At 37.0% G+C, this 22,027-nt stretch overlaps 1 protein-coding gene across 1 annotated transcript in view; it reads left to right on the top strand.

The window, feature by feature from the left end:
• Positions 1–22,027, top strand: part of CCDC81 (coiled-coil domain containing 81) — a 44,182-nt gene that overhangs the window by 3,777 nt on the left and 18,378 nt on the right. The window contains exons 2-7 of the mRNA XM_045557177.1: positions 3,433–3,494; positions 4,984–5,137; positions 9,224–9,480; positions 11,740–11,819; positions 13,739–13,860; positions 15,384–15,507. Of these exons, the coding sequence (XP_045413133.1) occupies positions 3,433–3,494; positions 4,984–5,137; positions 9,224–9,480; positions 11,740–11,819; positions 13,739–13,860; positions 15,384–15,507 (799 nt within the window). The remainder of the gene's footprint in view (positions 1–3,432; positions 3,495–4,983; positions 5,138–9,223; positions 9,481–11,739; positions 11,820–13,738; positions 13,861–15,383; positions 15,508–22,027) is intronic.

Genomic DNA, 22,027 nt, shown 5'->3' with positions numbered 1-22,027 from the left:
TCTTTGCCTTGTTCCTGATCTTAGTAGGAAAGCTTTAAGTTTCTTACAATTAAGTATGATGTTAGCTGTAGTTTTTTGTATATTCTTTATCAAGTTGAGGCAGTTCTCCTCTATTCCTACTTTACTGAGAGTTTTTATCATGAATGAGTGTTGGATTTTGTCAAATGCTTTTTCTGCATCTATTGATATGATCATGTGATTTTTATTTTTTATCCTTGTTGATGTGATGGATTACATTAATTGATTTTTTAATGTTGAACCAAACTTGCATATCTGAAATAAATCCCACTTGGTCATGGTATATAATTCTTTTTATACATTGCTTGTTTTGATTTGCTAATATTTTGTTGAGGATTTTGCATCTATGTTCATGAGAGGTCTGTAGTTTTCTCATAATGTCTTTGTCTGGTTTTGTTATTAGGGTAATGTTAGCATCATAGAATGAGTTAGGAAGTATCTTTTCTGCTTCTATCCTCTGAAAGAGATGGTAGCAAATTGGTATAATTTCTTCCTTAAATGTTTGTTAGAATTCACCAGTGAACCCATTTTGGCTTGGTACTTTCTGTTTTGGAAGTATCAAGGGATTTAATTATTGATTCAATTTCTTTAATACATATAGGCCTTTTAAGAGTGTCTATTCTTGTGTGAGTTTGGACAAAATATGTCTTTCAAGGAATTGGTTCATTTCATCTAGGTTATCAGATTTGTGGACATAGAGTTGTTCATAGTATTCCTTTATTGTCCATGGGCTGTATAGTGATGTCCCTGTTTAATTTCTGATATTAGTAATTTTTGTCCTCTCTTTTTTCTTATTTAGTCTTATAAGAGGCTTATCAATTTTATCTGTCTTTTCAAAGTGCCCCCTTTTGTTTTTGTTGATATTCTCTATTGATTTCTTGTTTTCATTTTGATTGATTTCTGTTCTAATTCTTACTATTTCTGTTCTTCTACTTACATTGGATTTAGTGTTCTTCTTTTTCTAGTTTCCTAAGTTGAAAACTTAGATTATTGATTTTAGATATTTTTTCTTTTCTAATATATGCATCCAATGCTACACATTTTCCTCTAAGAATTAATTGCTTTTTCTGCATTCCATAAGTTTTAGTAAGCTGTGTTTTCATTTTACTTTAGCTTAAAGTGTTTTAAAATTTCTGTTGATATTTCTTCTTTGTCCAATGTGTTATTTAGAAGCATATTGTTTAATCTTCATGTATTTTGGAATTTTCCACTTGTCTTTCTCTTATTCATTTCTAGTTTAATTCTGTTGTGGTCTGACAGCAGGCACTGTATGATTTCTGTCCTTTCCTATTTATTAAAATGTGTTTTATGGCCCTAAATGTGGTTTATCTTGGTGAATGTTACATGTGTATTCTGCTGTTGTTAGATGAAGTAGTCTGTAGATGTCAATTATATCCAGTTGATTGAGGGTGCTGTTGAGTTCAGCTATGTCTTTCCTGATTTTCTGTCTACTGGATCTGTTAATTTCTGGCAAGCGGTGGGAGGGTGGGTGGGGGGGCGGGGTAGGGGGCACTGGAGTTGTTGAAGCCTCCAAGTATAGTAATGGATTCATCTATCTCTCCTTGTTGTTCTATTAGTTTTTCCCTCCTCATGTCATTTGACATTCTGTTGTTAGGTACATACATACCAAGAATTGCTGTGTCTTCTTAGAGAATGGACCCCTTTATCATTATGTAGTGTCCTTCTTTATCCCTGGTAACTTTCCTTGATTAGAAGTCTGCTCTGCCTAAAGTTAATATAACTACCTCTGCTTTCTTTTTCGATTAGTGTTAGCATGGAATATTTTCTCCATCCATTTACTTTTAATCTACATGTTTTTATATTTAAAGTGAGTTTCTTTCAGACAACATATAGTTGGGTTTTTTTTTTTTTTTGGTCCACTCTGACAATCTCTGTCTTTAATTGGTACATTTAGATGGTGTTCACAGTGATTATTGATATAGGTGGATTAATGTCTGCCATATTTGTTACTTTTAACATTTTTTTATACTTGTTTTTATTCTTTATCTTCCATTATTTTTTTTCTCCTTTTGTGATTTTTAACTGAGCGTTTTATGATTCCATTTTCTCCTTTCTTAGCATATCAGTTATACTTCTTTTTTTTTTAAACTTTTTTAGCAGTTGCTTTAGACTTTGCAATATATATTTACAGCTAATCCAAGTCCACTTTCAAATAACATTATGCCACTTCTTGGGATTATCTTTTTTTTTTTTTTTGAGATGGAGTCACACTCTGTTGCCTGGGCTAGAGTGCTGTGGCATCAGCCTAGCTCACAGCAACCTCAAACCCCTGGGCTCAAGCAATTCTCCTGCCTCAGCCTCCTGAGTAGCTGGGACTATAGGCATGTACCACCATGCCCAGCTAATTTTTCTATATATATTTTTAGCTGTCCACATAATTTCTTTCTATTTTTAGTAGAGATGGGGTCTTGCTCTTGCTCAGGGTGGTCTCGAACTCCTGAGCTCAAACAATCCACCCACCTTGGCCTCCCAGAGTGCTAGGATTACAGGCATGAGCCATTGTGCCTGGCCTATATTTCTAAATATTAGTCATACCTAGAGCATCTGTTCTTATTGCACATTAGCACTTTAGTTATTGGCAACTACCTATTTTACTACCACAGTTTTTTGGAACATAGTTCAGAACAAGCAAATAAACATAGAAGGCTTCCCTCTAATTAGTCAAAGTTGAATAGTGCAAAGTTTAAGCATTAATTCAAAGTAAAGCTTCTTGGGCCCCTACTCCAAGGTATGTTTTTACAAATTATTATTTTAGACATAATATTAATATATTTATTATTTGCAGAATACAGCAGATAAGAAGCAGTGAATTAGGAGTGGAGAGGGAGCCCACAGAGCACTAGCAGCAGAGAGAAGTAAAAACTAATAGCCTAACAGTGAAAAATTGAGAATAAAAAGTAGATTCAAGAATTTAGCAAAAATAGAAGTATACGGACAGCATACAGACATCAGCCTTTCATGCCCTTAGTGGCCCTTGGTCTTATGCCTGGGTTATAGAATGGAATAGAAATGAATGTTCACATTAATCAGATGGCACAGAGTAGACACTTGATAAATGGCTGTTGAATGGGTCATTAAGAAAAGGCTAGGTTATCCTTGGTTAATTCTATTTAGAGAACAGAGGGAAATGTGTGACAGAGTTCCCTTTATTGTAGAAAGGTTTTCTTCAAAAATTTGTTTTATTATTGTTTTGAAAAATCACATCTTTGGAACTTAAAGGGGTAACAGGAAAATTAACTTTTGAAAATGACCTCATTTTTTGTTAATTATAAATTAATTAGGAATTATTGTCATTTGATTCTCCATTTTGTATTTACATTTTTATTTATTAGCACTAACATACTATCACATGGGTGCTCACATAAATTATTTCTGGTTTCCTTTGAATTTCAGAAGTTGCTACTATCTGGGAGAATGTGTCAGAATTTGTGGAACGGCAGCTAACCCTGCACAAGGTAGGACTTATACTTTAATTTTAAAGTACGAGTCCAAAGAGTCTTTCCTCCATGTCTGGTAAAATTTTTCTGGAGGCAGAGCAGTAAACTTTAGAGCCACCCAGTTTAGCCTTCAGTCCTGTGATTTTATGATGCTCACATTTAGGACTTGTGGATAGTATATTTAACAAATGTGGATTTTATTCTTAGGTGATGAAGTTGTAAGTTCTGCTCTTCCAGTGATACAGAGCGTAGTGCTGATTGGCCTGAGTTTGTGTAAAGAAACTCAGTTAGTTCTGTCTGCCTGTAATCTGATAGTTCCTGGCATAGCTGTACAAGGATATCCTGCTGCTTGTCTTGCCTCCTTGCAGGGAATGGGTGTTAACTGAAATTTACCAAGACAGGAACCAAACTCAACCTGCCAAAGATGAGAAACTTTGTCCAGGGCTGGAGTACTTTCTCCTGTCAAGTCTTAGGTTTAGATGCCATAGAACTGGATGGAGATTTTGGGAGGAGCTTTAGGGGAGCTGTGAGACTGTGAAACTTTTATGTCCTATGCACTCACAGCACTATGAGACCCCTTTGGTGGAATTCATTTTTCAAACTTATTTTGTTTGGCTTGGGAATTTGAATTAGTTATCATCACTTAAAATTTGGAGAGTTTATATAAAGTTTTGGAATTTTTTTCCGTTCTCTTGAAAAGTCAGCAGACCTAACAATAGTTACCATCACTTAAAATTTGGAGAATTTATATAAAGTTTTGGAATTTTTTTCCCTTCTCTTGAAAAGTCAGCAGATCTAACGATGCCAGTCTTCTATTCCTGCGTGGTGACACTTGGCTGGAGCTCACAGTGGGCCCTCCCCTGTAGATGGAGCATGCACTCTCCAGCCACTGCACTCTCTGCTTGGCTACCTTCATTTCCTTGCATTCTTTCTTGGCCCCTGTAGGTATTTGAGTTTGTAACCTTTGATGTATGATATCTCCAGGGACACAGAACCCAATTTGAGAGCCAATGACATTTGCTTCCACCCATCAGCCAACATCACTACTTTGTAGCATATGCCTTGAATGCTGGGTTGTCTGATTTTAAGTGGCAGACATAAAATCGAAAAGAGGGAATGAGAAGGCAAAGTTTCTCATGCTCTCTTAAGTTCCACTAATGGCAAGTGATTAAAATTTAAAACACAATTTAGGACAAAGTAATCTTAGATTAAAAGAAGCAATGGCATTCGTGCACATTTTCTTAGCCTTTTAATGATATGGAGATGAAGGATCTGATGTCTATAAATCATCATGGATCAATATATTACATTTTGTACTAAACTTGTTTGAAAACTTAGAATTATAAAATGTTATAGCTATAAGGGGTTGTAAAGATCATTGCACTTTTAAGGCCTAAACTTAATTCTCTTCATGTGTTTTGGATAACAATACTAAGGATTATTTTTTCTTTGCCCCTTCAATGAATTCTTTTTGTTACTTTTTTTCTCCCCTTCTTTTTCCTTCCAGGGGGTTCATATTCCAGGATTTGGAACTTTTACTTTCACAAGACAAAAGATTGATGTGGGAAACAAGTTTATTCTAATCCAGAGGCCCGTGTTTATCATGACGGAAAAGTTAGTGCAGATCCATGGACTCAAACAAAACAAAGTATATACTCCTGGTAAATAATTTTAATATTTAAGATTTTCCCAAAGTTACCAGCCTGGAGATAGAAATGAAAAGGCAAAGATTGGCCAGCGCTGCTTTATTAGTTTCTGATTGGAGAGGCCCACTTTTCACGTGGTACCCTTGGCAGAGGCCAAGGTGGGAAAATACAGAATCTTCCTGAAGGCCATTTTATTTACTAATTTTTTTTTTTTTTTTTTTTGATACAGAGTCTCCCTCTGTTGCCCTGGGTAGAGTGCCTTGGCATCAGCCTAGCTGATAGCAACCTAAAACTCCTAGGCTCAGGCGATCCTCCTGCCTCAGCCTCCTGGGTAGCTACCACCACACCCGGCTAATTTTTCTATTTTTAATAGAGATGGGGTCTCGGTTTTGCTCAGGCTGGTCTCAGACTCTTGAGCTGAAGTGAACTTCCTTAGCCTTAGCCTCCCAGTGTGCTAGGATTACAGGCGTGAGCCACTGCGCCTGGCCTCCTGCAGGCCATTGTAAACCCCAGTAACTTAAGTGGCAGTAACAAGAAGACCTGACGTGACAGTAAAGGCAAATTGATATGAGAGCTACACCACAGACTTGTACAGACCTTTATCCATATTTTGTATCCTAAGAAATTAAAAGTGGTTATAAAGAAGAGAACGTTAATTAGGGTTCATGGTTGGAAGAACTACAGTCAGTATCAGCTGTGAAAAAGATAACTAAATGTTTTTCTAGCATATGTAATCTAAATTAGTAAAATTTAAAGGTTAGAAGTTGAATAATTCCGTAAAGACTTAAGGCATACCTTATTACCTTTCTCACACCCTAAAGCCAACCTTCTTTCCTTCCTTCTGCATATATTTACTGAGAGTCAGCTATGTGTTAGGCCTTGTTCCAGATGCTTGAGATATAGTGGCAAACAAAGCGGACATAATCCCTGCCACAGGATGCTTCCATCAGCTTTAGTGTGTGGGCTTCCTAACACCTCCCTTGCTTACTTAGAGGCCTTTGGGCACTTCCTTCCTGATCCTGGCTGTGTTCCTTTTGACCTTCCTCATTTTCCCCTCTTGCATCAGACTCATACCTGGGTAAAGACAGTCTACCCCAATGGCAGCAGGTGAAAAAGCTGTAACTTTAAGATAACTTTCCTGAAAGTTGATTTTCAGAGTAACTTTCCATCAAAAAAATTATGTATTGGAAAAAAAAATTTTTTTAGAATTCTTTATGCATATATTCAGTATGGTAGGTTTGATGAACTTTTAGCCATTTTTACCTAGAGTCTTATGAAAGAAGAAATGTGTCAAAAACCTATCAAAGAAATTTCATCAAAAACCTACCAAAGGAAATGAAAATAAAGCCAACATTTTTGCAAAAACAGTTGTGCCTTAGAATTAGAGCTTATTTTTGCCAGGCATGGTGGCTTGTGCCTGTAATCCCAGCTGTTTGGGAAGCTGAGGTGGGAGGATTGCTTGAGGCCAGAAGTTTGAGACCAGCTTGGGCAACATAGTGAGAACCTGTCTCTAAAAAGAAAAGAAAAAAATAGCTAGGCATGGTGGTGTACACCTGTAGTTCAGATACTTGGGAGGCTGAGGCAGGAGGATCACTTGAACCGAGGAGGTCAAGGTTGCAGTGAGCTATGATTGCACCACTGTACTCCAGCCTGGGTGACAGAGTGCGAGACCCTGTTTCTGGGAAAAAAAAAAAAGAAGAATTTGACCTTACTTTTCATCTTAGAACTTGTAGTATAGTACAAAAAAGTAGTTTAGATCTACAATTAATTTTTTTACAGGGTGAAGAAATTTCAGAATTAAACATACATGACTGAATTAGTTTGAAAGAATAATTCTGTCTACAGTTTAGCTTTGGGGTTGTGATTCTTCATCATTAATTAACTAGGTAACTAATCAAACATTATATAGTGGTCTTTAAAGATTAGTAAGACATTGAAGAGCTCAGAGTCTAGCATAGACAATAAATATATAAGCAAAGGATGCAACATGATTAAGTGCTATAAAAGCAGCATTGATCTTAACTGGCTCAAATGCTGTGGGAGCCCTGAGGAGAGCATGCCTAACTGCTTGGGGAGGTTTAGGAAGATGACATGAAAAGGTCTTAAACGATGATAGAGGACTCTGCCAGCAGAGAAGCTGTGGGAAGATATTTTGGGAACAGTATGAACAAGTCCTGAATATGAGAAAGAGTGAAGCCTGTTAAGGAAGTGATGGGTACTTTTGCATGGCCAAGGCATATGATTGTGGAGGCAGGTGGAGGTAAGACAAAAATCGTAGGTAGGGGCCAATTGGGAGGGGACTTATATGGTGTGATAAGGACATTAGAACTCATCCTGTAGGCACTGAGGAGCCACTGAATGTTATTGAGCAGGGAACCATCTGTCCTGGTCCAGTTTTTAGTTTAGGAAGATAGCTCTTTCAGTTACGGAAGTTTGGTAAAGTATAGTCAAAGCCTGAGTGAAGGCAGTGGCAATCAGGAGGGAAATGAGGGATCTCTTCATGAGACATTTGAGATGTGGAATTGATAGGACTGGTTAAGTTGGGAGTGGTGGGTAGCAAGAGGAAGGAAGGTATTTAGGAAGACTCGGATTTCTTGTTTGGAGAACAACAGATGGAAGCTTGTGCCATTAACTGCCATAAGGAATAAAGGGGAAAAGCAGGTTGTGGTGGTGGATAAAATAATGAATTTGCTTTTGGATGTGCTGAATTTGAGATTCCTGGAGGGATACTGAGGTAGGTGATTGCAGAGCTTAGAAGAGGGGTGGAGACTAGAGATCAAGATTTGGATAAGTTTACCCAGGAGAGGATATAAAGTAAGAAGAAAAGACAGACAAGGCCAGAATCCTGTTTAAAAAAAACAAAAAACAAAAAACAACATTAGTATCTTATAAGACACAGAAGAGGAGAGAAGCCAGCAAAGGAGACCAAAGAGGAGGAAAATTGGAGAACCAAGAGTGGTGTCAGGGATACAAAAGAAAAGGGAGGGTGTGGCCAACAGAAGTTAGAGGGAGGTCATAAGAGATTTGCGAAGTACCCATTGGCTTGCCCATCATGAGATGGTAGCATCCTTACTGAGATGAGTGGGCTGAAAGACAGATTGCAGAGAAACAATGGGTAAATGGGAGGGGAGAATCTAGAGTCAGGCAAGATGGCTTTCTCTTTTAAGAAATTTATATTAAAAGAAAGAAATGAAGAGTGGTGGTATAGAATTACTGTTCAATTGTACAGGAGATGGTGGGCTGACACAGTGAAACTCACATTTTGTAGAGCTGTTAATTTTCATCATTCAGCAGTATTGGACATTTGAAAGGTTATGTAATAATTCATGTTTGCTGAGTGATGATTAGAATATTCTCCTCTTTGTCCTGTTCCTCTATCAGCGAGCTTTGTTATTGTCTCTCTTTGCCTATATCATCTTAATCCTTTCTTATTCTCCCCCTTTCTGACTTGTGGGCCTTGCAAAACTCCTACATCTATTCCACTTGAATAGATCCTGGGCTTCCTTCAAGCTGGATATAATTTTATTCCTTTGCAATGTCATGTATGGGCTTGTTAGAGAGAAAAAGCTTTCTGTAAGTCATTCAGTCTGATACCCTTGTATAAGACCCAATTTCATTCAAATAACTTCTAGTGAAGATGACTATCTTTTCAAAGCATTTAACATTTTTAGGTATTTATAATCATTTAAAATTGGTATGATAACTGGTGGAAATAGGCAAATATTGCTGCAGGGTATTCTGAAAGGTAAGGGGGCTGAAAACTTTAGAAAACCTTCTGATGAAGAGAAGCAGTTGATTATTACTAAGTCTCCTTGAGAAAACCGAAAGCTTATCTACACTGTTGTTTAGAAAGCTCTTTGTTTTTATTTTGAGCAAAAAACATATTTGTAGAGAAAATTGTATTGATTAATTTGTGTTAGTAACCAGTTGTGTTAATTATCTGCAGTACTAGTATTACATTGGGTGCAACCAAAGGCTTCACATGGACAATTCTATTTTGGGGTATTAAGTGAGCATCAGATAATTATTTATGTGTGTGATATGTACTTATTGTAATCACCACTTCCTTTCCCCCACCCCAACTGTCTTTTTCTCCTCTAGGTGATATCCCAGTTGTTCCACTTAATTTTGTCATGATATCCCTGGAAAGTCCATTTAACAGGGATGTAGTGGAAGGATGTGTGAAGGAGACGTTGCTTTTTTTATCACGATCCATTTCCACCAAACAGAATGTGGAGTTTATGTTCAAAGGAATTGGGGTCCTCATGATCAAAGATGGCAAAGTGAAGATGAGATTCTATAAGGACTTCCTTTGTGCCATGGATGGAAGTGGGGCTTTGGCAAAAGCCCTAGCAAATGTAAGTTAACGTTTTCCTAAGAAAGCCCTCTCCCAGTCATAGCTCTGAATCATCTATAGGTGTGTTGTCACTAAGAAAAACTAAGGTTGACATATTTTAAGTGCCAGTTACCCCAACGGCACAGAAGTACTTCTTTATAGATGATTAACTCTTTGACAAAAAACATTAGAAGGGGAAGGGAACTTTAAGTTTTGAGTCAATGCCATCTGAAAAATAGAAATGGTAATATTAATAGAAACTCTTGTAATTCTGAACATTTTTATAGTACCTTATAGTTTAAAAAGTTCTTCTGCATGTATTATTTCATTTGAATCTCAAAACATTACAAAATCATTATTATTATAATATCATCTCAATTTTATAAGTGAGAAAAGTTGGGGCTTGGAGAGGTTATGTAGGAAGCCTTAGGTCAGGGTGTTAATAAATGGTAAAATTAGGATTCAAGCCCAGAATTCATAATAACTCAGTTTTTGCTTGTTCTGCTATTTTATTTTAATGAAAATATACAACAAAATCTAATTCAAGTCATGGAATTAGTCTTTAGCTTTTGATTTGTCTTGCTGTAGAAGAAATGTCATAATTGGCACCATTATTTCATTAACTTTTAAGTAGCTGGGATAGACTTACACCATTTTTAACCATTAAGTAGCTGGTGTGACCTTTATGCTAAGTTGGTCATAGCAGGGTTTACGGAGGCAGTGAAATAGTCGATCAACAGGATTTATTGAATACATAATGTGCCTTAGGTACAACTCTGGAAACTAACAAAGTTGACCTGAATGAATCGAATTACCATGGAATGTTATATAATCCTATATCTCATAGAGCAAAAGCCTGACTTTTAAATGAAAAGGCTATGAATGTTGTCTAATTTTGCCCGTATCTCCTTTCATGAAGCTCTGGGATGGGGATCTAGGAGGTGGTGTCTTGGTGTTTTCTAAACAATCTGGTTTCATTCAGGATTGGTAAGAGGGATGCCAGCTCTGTGTGCGGACAATGGAAACACACAGAGGAAAAACTCTTTTTTTCCCATGAAAACACAGGCAAGATTTGCAAATCCACAAGCAAGGCCCAAGTGGCTAGCTCAACTCTAACGCTTAGGGATTCTGCTGAACTTTGTAGCTTCAATGTGTGTTTAAAAAAGAAGATGGCATTTTCCTTGACCTGCTGAACTCTAAAGCATAACTTTTAAGGAATATTTTCCAAGAGAGCTAGTCCTGAGAGATATGCTATGAAAAAAGGGTTTGAAGGCCAAAGCAGACTGAGAACTACTGATTGTCTCAATCTCCCTCATGGACAGAGGCACAAAGTGCAGCAACATGTTAAAGGGCCTGGGAAGTCTGGCTGTAAAGCAGCCAGTTTAACTGCCCGAGTGTATTTGATCAAGTTAATCCAATACTCATTAATAGCTCATTAACTCTATAAAACATATTTTGGGAGATTGTTGTAAAGTGGTGGGAGTGATCGTTTTATTCTCAAATGCCCCATAACTTAAACCTGAGTGCTGTCCTGTAACGTAGTCCTCTTGGAAGCCGTGTGCTTATTTCAGTGATGCTGCTTTGGTTAGAAATATTTTAAAACTTCTTTTTGGGAATTCCCTTCAAAGCCTTTTGTAAGCTGTAGCATTCATCCAACAATAATATCTAATATATTATTTTATACTAATAAGGTAATGATGTATAATTTATATAATAATTACGATAGCTATTTGTTCAGTGCTTACTGTGTGCTAGCCACTTACACAGAGTACCTCATAGAAGTCCTGTGATTGGATCCTATTATTATCCCCACAAACCTAGTGTCTAGGGCCACATAGCTGTTAACAGTGTTGGGATTTGAATGTAAGACCACCTGACTCCAAATCCCTTCTCTTAACTGGGTAATTTTAGAGTCATTTGGGCCAAGAGTGAAGTTAGCCAGCTTGCTCATTTTCCAGACAGTTTTAGGAAGTCTGCTTTCCTCTTAAAGATGTGTAAAATGAGTTGTCAACTCTGAAGGCAATTTCCAAAGAGGAAATGATTCAAGAAGAGGCAGCACCAATGCTATTGCTGTGCTACTACCCACCCCACAGTGACTAGTTCAATGAAATGAGATCATTCTTCATTGGATTTTAAGCTCTGGACTTTAAGCACTAAATGAAAACAACAATAAAATGTATCATGGTAGCTTTGCCTTTGAGATACTGTGGTTTCTGATTTGTCTGTGTCCTAGACCAAAGCCCAGGTGTAACCCTGCTCTGTCTCTGTCGCTATCCTCCAGAGGCCTGGCACTGTGGACTCCGTGTTATCCTGCGGAGAGGCCTCTGGGAAGCGGCCCGGCAGTGTGCTTGCATTTCCAAGGTGAGTTCTTTGCTCCATGGGCTCTTCCAGGCGCCAGCTCTCCTTGCTGATCCATTGATCTGATTGGGCAGTGTTTCTCAACCCTTTGTAGCTCCTGCTCCTTTGAGAAATGAATTCCCTCTCTCTTTCTCTCTCTTTCTCTCTCTCTATCTTCCTCCCTCCCCCTCTCTAAATACACCAGCAAAGAAGAGTTTATTGCATACACTTTCTGTAGTTAAGTGAAATAAAAATGGGCACTTAGAATATTTTTTTTGTAAAATGACTCTTGGCTCCCTGGAATTTCTAATACTACCTTCCAACAACCTTAGTCTCTGTAATATTAGTTAAACTCGTCTTACCCGCTGGACTTTCCTCTCCTTTCCACTACTTCCTCTGCCTAGCTGCTTCCTCTTCCTGTAGTCCTGCCCACTTCCTGTCTGAGCTCTGATTTTTACCTCTAAACGGGTTAAAAAGATAAAGTTAGAATAAGGGAACAGCTTTACCCTGTGAGCACAGTGGGTGTTACTGGTGGCTGCCTATTACTATTTTAAGTTTCACTACAATCATGTGACATATGTTTTATAACTTTTTACATTTTATAGAGATACAAAAGTATTTAAATTTTAATTCCCTTTTTTAAATGAGTGAAGAGCAACATGGTGCACTATTAAGAAACTGAAATAGGAGTCAGGAGACTTGAGTTTTATTTCCAGCTTGGCCATCACTCACTCATTGAGTGCTCTTAATCCTGTTCTTGATTTTAATCGCTGTTTCATTAACCACTGTGCATTTCAGGTGGAGGAAGTTTCGGGAATAACAACCAGTTTCCTAAAGTATTATTTTCTCCTATTTTTTGCATCTGTGACATCCTCTTGTGTTTGTCAGTTTAGAACAACTCCCTCCTGGAAGAGCTGTTTGATGCACACTTCAGAAGAAGCAGCGTGAAGGGTGGAATAAGCCTGAGAGATTAGTTAGTCCTACTCCCTCATCTTGCAGATGAAATAGCCACACAACTAATGAATGGACAAGCTAGAAATAAAACCATGGCTCTTGATTGTTCCAGCATTCTTTCCATTGCATCATGTTGCCTTATTCACCAAAAATAAAGTAACAGATTCAAAGTAATTTTATTTTCATTGTTTTAGAAGGCAAATTTGGCTGTCCCCTTTGACATATTTTGGTCTAAGTACTCCAGGGGGTCAAAAATTGTGGTGAGTCAAAGAACAGAGATGGAGGCTCCTGTCAATTTGAGAGCCTAGAAATGCACATAAAGACTTAAATACTCAAAAAAATTGTTGGTGTTTTATTTATGTGAAGTTTGGTTCCTGAATTCACTGAAGATACCTCCACCTCTGCTCCCAACTCCAACCTAGTACCCCACATATGAGACCAAAGAAAACCTCCAACTACGCACACCAACTGACCCCCTCCACTCCCACATTGAACCTTTGCAAGTCCTTCACTTTTGCCTGCGGAGAGGATGGCGAAGTAGGGTAGAGAAGAAGGGAGGAGAGGAATGGTCATTTAGGGGCATGCTCTGTCTACCAGGCTATGAATCCTTGCCTTCAAGCTATTCAACAACTACCTTTCACTGTATCACCCTCATGGCATCTGTTACAGAACTAGAAAGGATATAGAAAAATTCAAACTGAAACTAAAACCAAAAACTTAAATCAAGGCCTTCAAAGCAATTTCTCTATATGCAAGCTGATTTTGAGTCTATAGTGTAGAAGGGGGAGGTCTTGGTCAGCTCCCAGACTTAGACTCAAAGAGAGTGACTCCATGGTATGTACTCAGCACATCAAAACACTCACCCCTTGAAGGAAGTGGGTTTATTTTAGAATCAGTGAGCTGGCTGGGTTGCTTCCCAAAATTGAGAGTTCATGCAGTTCAGGAGTTCAGGTCCAGGGCAGTGAACAAACATCTTGGCTTGTTCCTAGGATTGAGCTCAAGGAGATGGAGAACAAACCACCTATGGAGACCATTGTAGAAGAAGATGGAAAGAACAGACCGAGGAAGTTCAAGTTAAAAGACAAGCCAGACAAAGCAGGTGGTGTCAGAGGTAGGCCAGTGGTTTCTGGGTATAATTTATCACTCTCTACTGCTTATGAGCCCAGCCATGTTGCTTAGCAACTCATATTCTCAAAGTAAAGTTAGATTCATTGGTAATCACTGAATTCTCCCTAACAAATTATCTTCTGTTCCTAGAATGCTATATCTCACATTAACTACCTTATGAGTCTTAGATCCTATGACTCTTAGGCTTTTAGAGTATCATCTCTTTGCTGGCTCCCCACTGCTTGCAGGTATCAAAACTCAGATTCCTACAGGGTCTAGGCAGGTAACATAAATGCAGGAAGTGGGCTGCATATAAGATGATAGGGAGATGTGTTAGCTTAAATAACATTTTTTATGAAAAATAAAGAAGTGGCAGTTTGACATTTTTCATGTCTATAGAAAGTAGCTGGATTCTCATACCTATGTCTACAGTTAATGTGTTGTGATACATTGTTTTGGTTGAAGCATATGAAGAAAATCCTAGGACCTTGAAGACATTTTGAAGGGGTCCTAGGAACCCCCAGGGCTTGCCAGATGACAGTTTGAGGATTGTTCCTCTAGCAGATTGTTGCTTTGTGGAAATGTGGCTCAAGTAGTATCAAATCTGATTTTTTCAAAAGAAGCAGAGATCCTGACTGTTACGTGAGATTGCTAAATGTTGTCAACTTTTGTTGATATTGAAACAAAAAATGCTGATTGGGCCAAACAAAGCATATCAATGGGTAAACATTGGCTTGTGGGTGTCAGCTTTTGATATGTGGCCTATAGGATTACATGTAAACTTTTAGCTTAATAGTCAGATACTTTGGTTTCTTTAGCCTCATCTCCCATTGTGCCCTATGTACATAGACTCCTTCTTCAGGCAAAATTGTCTATTCATGTTCTTCTAACATGCATACCCTTCTCCAGCTTTATCCTTTTGTTAACTCTTTTTCTCCAGTCTGACATATCCTTCCTTTTCTGTCAATATATCTCAATCCTACACACCTTTTAGCATCCTTTTCACATCTCACTTCCTCCATGAAAATTTCTCTTATCACCGGATTCTGAAATGCTTTTCTCTTCTCTGAACATGTCAGACCCTTAAAGATCCATTTGTTTGGGATTTAGACATTTTGCATCATTGTCCTAAGTTGCTATTTACACAATGTATGTAAAGCACTTAACACTGTTGGCATGTAAGATTTCCACAAATTGGAGTTCTCACTGTTTTTGTTTTGTATCTTATTTTTCTCTCAAACTATATCTATTGAAGGATCTTAAGGGCAAAGACTTACCTCTTTATATTCTCTAAATGCTTAACGCACAGTGCTTTCTTTGCATATATACAGCAAAAACATTTTTTATATCACAATAGGATAAGGGACAATCATTTAAAGATAAGAGAGTATGTCTTATTAATATATGATAAAAATTTCCTTTTGTAAAAATGATAAGAATTTATTTATCTGTGTTAAGTACAAACTACCTGGTTAGTGGTTTGAAAGTTGAAAGGAAACTTGTTTCCATTCGTTCTTTATTCTATAGAGATCTCATCACCCAAGAGACTTCAAGATAGACAAATTATCTCCCCTGCCAAAGTGACAAACAACAACTTGCTGGACAAGTTTGAGCAAAGTGGGAATGGTGGGAAGATCATGACCCCTCAAGGGTAATGCACTGACATTTTTTTCTGTTGTACTTAATATATTTTGGGGTCATTTCTTGATGCAGGTAATTTAAGTAATTGTTTGTTCATTCATTTATTCAGTGTTCTTGAGAACATTCAGTGTGCTATGTGTTGGGAATAATAGAGATGACCAAGGCTCATGATCTAATGGGAAAATCAGACATATGTAGAGGGATAAATTATGATTCAGTGGGATATGTTATGACAGAGGCAGAAACAAAATAGCACAGAGGAGGGAACATCCAACTTCCCTATAGATTTGGGATAATCCACAAAATTTCCTTGTTTTCTGAGTGCCTGGATATTATGATGTGATAGTTTCATGTTTACATCAAATTGGAAAGTAGTTTTGCCAAACGCGGCTGGCACTCCATTAGTTCTCAATAAACATTCCTTGAATGAATGAATGTAGTATAATTTATCATGGCCAGGTCTTCTTCTTGTGATGTTATGTCAAAAGATTTCTTTTTTTTTTTTTTTGAAACAGGGTCTCTCTCTCTCTATCCCCTGGGCTAGTGTGCAGTGGTACCATCATAGCTCACTGCAACCTCAAACTCCTGGGCTCAGCCTCCCGAGTAGCTGGGACTACAGGCATGTGCCACCATACCCAGCTAAAAAAGATTTCTATTTTATCCTTCTTTCTTTGAGTAGGAGACTTTTTAAGACCTCATTGTGCTGTCAGCTTTCAAATTATTCATGTGTCACAATTTGTCAGCTATCATATGTGGAGCTTATATACTTTTTGGATTACTAAAGTCATATTCAAAACCCTAGGAATGTTTGTTTTTGATAATCTCACTGCTGTGAAAGATAATTGAGAACAAGATATCTAGTACTTTGGAATTTAGTTCAATCCCACAAACACTCAGCACCACTGTGTGCCAGTTACTATTCTAGGCACTGAGGATACAGAGCTAAAGGCATACAAACCTACTTTCATAAAACTTACAGTCTTTTTCTAAAACTTCAAAATATTAAGGGGGTACACATGTTTCTATTATATGGATAAACTTACAATCTTTTTTTTGTTTTTTGATAAACTTATAGTCTTATAGGGAGACTTGATACTAAAGAAGGAATGTATGTGATGAAGACAACAAAAAAAAGTACAGAGGCTGCCAAGAGGAGGGAGGAATTCATTGTTAGGGTTTGCTAGTGAAGGTTTCCTGTAGAAGTTGACCAAAAAATGTTTTTTGTGCTGATTGCTAAAATAGTGCATATTTATCACAGAAATTTTAAAAACATGAGAAAAGCATGAGTTACAAAAATCACTAATAACCTCATTACATAGAGGAAACTTTTGTTAATATTATGGTATAATCCTTTACTTCAATGCATATACAATATATACATGTATTTATACTTGAAACATACATACATTTTAAATAAAATTGAGATCATATTATATGAGCCTTTGTTACATTTAATAATAAGTGGTGAAAATTTCCCCATGGCTTTAAATATTCTAAAACACTAACAAATGATTGCATATTATATAAATGAAAGATTAAACATTTTGTTTAACCAGTCTTCTGTTGGATATTTAGATGATTTCTAGCTTTTTAATATTATAAATAATGTGACAAATATAATTACACATAATTCTTTGCACATATCTGAATAGTCCATAGGATAAAAATTTAAAATTAAATTTCAGAGATAAGGGGTGATTCCGGTTTTCCTGCCATTGCTACACATTGCCAATTATCTTCTGGAAGGTTGTACTAAGTTATCCTCCCAGTAGCAGTACCATGAAAGACTGCTGTCTTTTCCTACAGCTTTGCTAATGTCGGACATTGTACTTTAAGAGATTTTTCTGTCATAATAGGTGAAATGAGCTATTTCATTATTGTTTTAATTTGTGTATGTTTAATTTCTAGTAATTTTATACTTACTTTAAAATGTTTTCTAGCTATTTGTTATTGTCTTTCGCAATTTTTTTTTTGTTTCAATTCTGTGTCCTTTTTCTACTGAGGTTTCTACTGAGGTTTACTTTTTCTTAGAAACAGGTTGTATGTCTTATAAAGAACTTTATATATCATAGATATGAATAGTTTTCTGATATATATGTTTTAAATATTTTTCTAATTCTTTTTTTCTTTTACATTTTGTTTCTGCATCATTTAGTGCACAGAAGTTTAAAATATATCCTGTCCAATTTACCAACCTGTCCAAGTCCCCAAACACCATGTTTGGGGATGTCAGTACATGATTACATTTTCATTTTGAAGGAGTAAAGAATGATTTAGAGTGATAGAATTAGTGCTGCAGGGGAAGAGGCATAATAAAATGAAAAGATTCGGCACAATTTAAGAGATTAAGGCAGTAGTCTATGCCATTTGTTTCTGACAAATGACCCTAAGGCTCCTCAGAGGGCCATGAGAGCTATCTCAGAGGGTGAGAGTGAGATCCCGTGGGTGGGACTCTGGGCTCTATCCCTTCACTTCCCTTGAGTGTGTGTGCTTTTTTTGTTTTATGTATTGGGGTTTGAGTAAGATTTGTTTAAACTAAGGGGCATAGGACTTTCATTGCTTAACAATTGAGTACAACTGGTCTGGGGAAAGATAATGTATGAAACTAAGATCAGATGGAGAGGAAGCTTTAGATTTGGCTGTTTAAGAGGTAGACTAAGCAGGGCTTGGTGATTAGTTAATTAAGTGGGGGGTTGAGAAGAGGGAGGAGTCTAAGATGACCCCAGACTTTGGCTTAGGTAAGGGGACGGGAAAGCGGCACCATTAATCAAAATAGGGACTGCTGTGAGAAGTGCAGATTTGGCTGGTGCTGAAGGCATGCAGTGGTTAGTGAATCTCTGAAATTTTCACTCAAACTTAGAACTTTTTTTTTTTTTTTTAATACAAATGAATCCTTTTGGAGTATAGAATTCAGAAATGTGACATATTTCTCATAGACTCCTCATGCCAGTTGCATCTGACAGGTTATTTAAATGAAATTATGAGGATCAATCAGTGTTCCCTCTCATCCCAGATTTTGAGGCTTAAAAGAAGTTATTAAAAAGTAAAGGGTTCTGCTTTCAGCAATATGGTGGTCTAAATCTTCCAAAGAGGTCGTACTGAGAGCCAATCCAGCCCACCATGTGTTTTTGCTTGCATAGTAGGGACAGTGTGTTAGGGACAGTGTGGTTCTCAAAACCTAAAATATTTACTCTTTGGCCCTTTACAGAGAAGATTTGCCAACCCCTGCTCTAAAGGATCCTATTTTCAACCCAGGCTCCTATGACTTCTGATTAAGTTGGGCCAAACATGAGGTCACAGTCCAAAATTACAAGGACCATGTAGAAACAAGCTACATAATGAGGGACATCAGAAACAAAACATGGAAGATTGAGCTCCCAAGGATTTTGGATCTTGAACATTAAAAAATACAAAATAAGATGCCTAAAATGTTCAAAGATAGAATGGAAAACATGAGCATGAAACAAGTCATTACAAAAAATGACCAAGTCTTCAGAGCATTTGTATTTTGGAATTGTAAAGGAATTATAGTTTATAAGGGATTGTAGACCCATACACTACTTAATCCACTGGTTATTGAGAAGACTTGTATCTTATATTTTTCAGTTTCCAAATATTTATTTTTGGCTACTTATTTTATGCTATGGTTCATTTAATGTCAGTTACTTGGAACTTTGTAATTTGTTGAACCTTCCTTTGCAGCTTGAGTATTTGTATAGTAATTGTCTGTGTACTTGAAGAGACTGTGTACTATTTCTTGTATGCAAATTTGTATATAGTTAGATATTAGCTAAATCTTGTTAAATAAGTTACTGTGAGCTTTTAAATACTTACTGTTTTTTTCTCTGAGAGAGATGGTAAAAATCTTTCACTGTGATAATATATTTTTCAGTTTTTTAGTAATTATGTCAGTTTTTGCTTCTTAAGCAATATATTGAATTCCACATATATCCATGATATAGTTTTTGGTAGATAGATCTTTTATCATTATAAAATCTTCTCCTTTGTCTCTACTAAAAGTTTTTGCCTGAAACTCTGCTCTGTCTGATTAACTATCCAACATTTGGTTAGTATTTACTTGGGACATCCTTTTTATGACATTCTTTTTCATCTTTGTGTGTGTGTTTTATTGTTTTACGTGTGTCTCCTATAAACAACTTATATTAGAATTTTTTCCAATTCGATCTAAACTTTATTTTTCAGTTGTAATTACTGGTGTACTTGAACCTACCTTTGTCGTCTTATTTTTTATTTCTATTTACTATGCTACCTTTATTATCCCCCTTTTCTATTTTCTGTTGGATAGACATTTCCTTAGTATGCTTTCCATTTCCTTCAAAATCTGCCCTTCCAGACCTTCTGCATTTTTGCTGTCTAGAGCTTTTGTTCCAATTTGCTCTTAAGTATATAAAATTTTTTTGTGTTATTTTCTATCAACACATTTAACCACTTTCTTTGCTCACTATATCCTTGCCCTTCCTCTGGGTTCATTTTTCTTCATACTAAAGTGTATCCTGTAATGGTTCTCTGTCTTTTCAACATGCTTAGTCTTTGTATTGCTTAAAAAGATTCATGTTGTGAATCTTGAATCTGTCACTCTTGAATGCTGGTTGTCGGTTCATAGTTATCTTCCCTCGGCATGATACTGCTCCATTTCCTTCTGACAGTTGTCCTGATAAGTCTGAGTCCAGCTGGTTGCCATTCTTTCTTGTAGCTTTTAAGAGTCTGTCTTCCTTCTTGATGTTCTGTATTTTTACTATTCTTACGAGTCATGACCTTCCGAAAAATTCATATCCCTTATCTTATAGAATATTGTTCTTTGCCATTCCCTTTATTTTATAAATTCAGCACTCCTATTAAATATATATTTGAGCTTCTGAATCTGTTCTCTATTTCTAAACTTATTTTTTTATATTTTCATTTTTATCTCTGTGCTGCTTTTGATATTATCAGTTCTATTTTCTAATGAATTGATGTTAGTATTAGGTGGATCAGTCTACTATTTATTTCCTTTAATGAGTTTTAAAACATATATATAAATATTTTATCTTTTATATATCATATATTTTATTACTACATAATATGTATTTTTTCATTTGGTTCTCTGTTTTATTATTTGACTGCTCTTGCTGGTTCCACCTTTATCTCTGAGAATTTTGAATGTGCTTGTTTAAAATATTTTTACCCCCCTGTTGCTTCATTGTTTTTATTTCCTTGGGTGTGATATGCCTCATTTGTTGGGTCTGCTGACATAGGGACTCTTGGCTCTGGAGTATTTTAAATGCTTAGCAATGTTGCTTTGAGAATTCATCTTGTGGAAAATGTTTTCCTGTGTGTGCTTCTCTCTGTTATGTGGTTTTCATGACATTCAGGTTGTATGGTTACAAACCCTCCTTTATATTAATGTTTAAAGTTCTTGCCCTGGGCCACCTGACAATGCTGGGAACCATATACATACCTGGTGTGGGCTCAGTTCCTGATCTCTGACAAGGGGCTGGAATCTTGTGTGAAGTCAAGAGACTGGGACTGTTTCCCACACTTGACCAGGGGAGTGTGGCTGGAAATATCCTCTGGGCCAGTGGCAGGGAGAGGAAACAAAAGCTCTTGTATCCAGTCAGAAAATTCTGTCAATCCTGCCTTCAACATATATCCAAATGCAGCCACTTCTTTTTTTTTTTTTTTTTTTTTTTTCAGAATATTATGGGGGTACAAACGCTTTGGTTACAAAAATTGCCTTTGCACCATCCGAGTTAGAGCTACAAGCATGCTCATCCTCCAGGCATTGCACACCGCCCCTGTTAGGTGTGAGTTTACCCATCCCCTCCTCCCGCCTCCCACCCACCCAAAACTCGATGAATGTTACTTCCATATGTGCACATAAGTGTTGATCCATATGTACCAATTTAGTGGTGAGTACATGTGGTGTTTGTTTTTCTGTTCTTGGGATACTTCATTTAGAAGAATGGACTCCAGCTCCATCCAGGATAATACAAGAGGTAGTTCACCATTTTTTATGGCTGAGTAGTACTCCATGGTATACATATATCACATTTTATTAATACACTCATGTATTGATGGGCACTTGGGTTGTTTCCACACCTTTGCAATTGTGAATTGTGCTGCTATAAACATTCGAGTACAGATGTCTTTTTTATAGAATGTCTTTTTTTCCTTTGGGTAAATAAATACCCAGTAAGTGGGATTGCTGGATCAAATGGTAGTTCTACTTTAGAATGCAGTCACTTATTATCACCCCTACTTCTATCACCCTGATCCAAGCCACTGTCTCTTTCTCTTGAGTTATTGGAATTGGAATGACTCCTGTCATTGTTCTTATTCAGTTTATTTTCAACACTGAAGCCAAAATAATCCTTTTAAAATGTGAGTTAGGTGACCTCCTCCATTGCCCAAACTCCCAGTGGCTTCCCATACCCACTCAGGGTAAAAGCCAAAGTCCTTACCATGGCCTGAAAGATCCTGCCTGGTGTCCAGCCTCTCTCCTACTTCTCACCCCTAACTCGGCTCCCTCT

This window comes from Lemur catta, chromosome 7 (assembly GCF_020740605.2).
Source record: "Lemur catta isolate mLemCat1 chromosome 7, mLemCat1.pri, whole genome shotgun sequence".
NCBI lineage: Eukaryota > Metazoa > Chordata > Mammalia > Primates > Lemuridae > Lemur > Lemur catta.
Note: the sequence above shows the minus strand (reverse complement) of the source record. Positions and strands in the feature narration are given on the sequence as shown.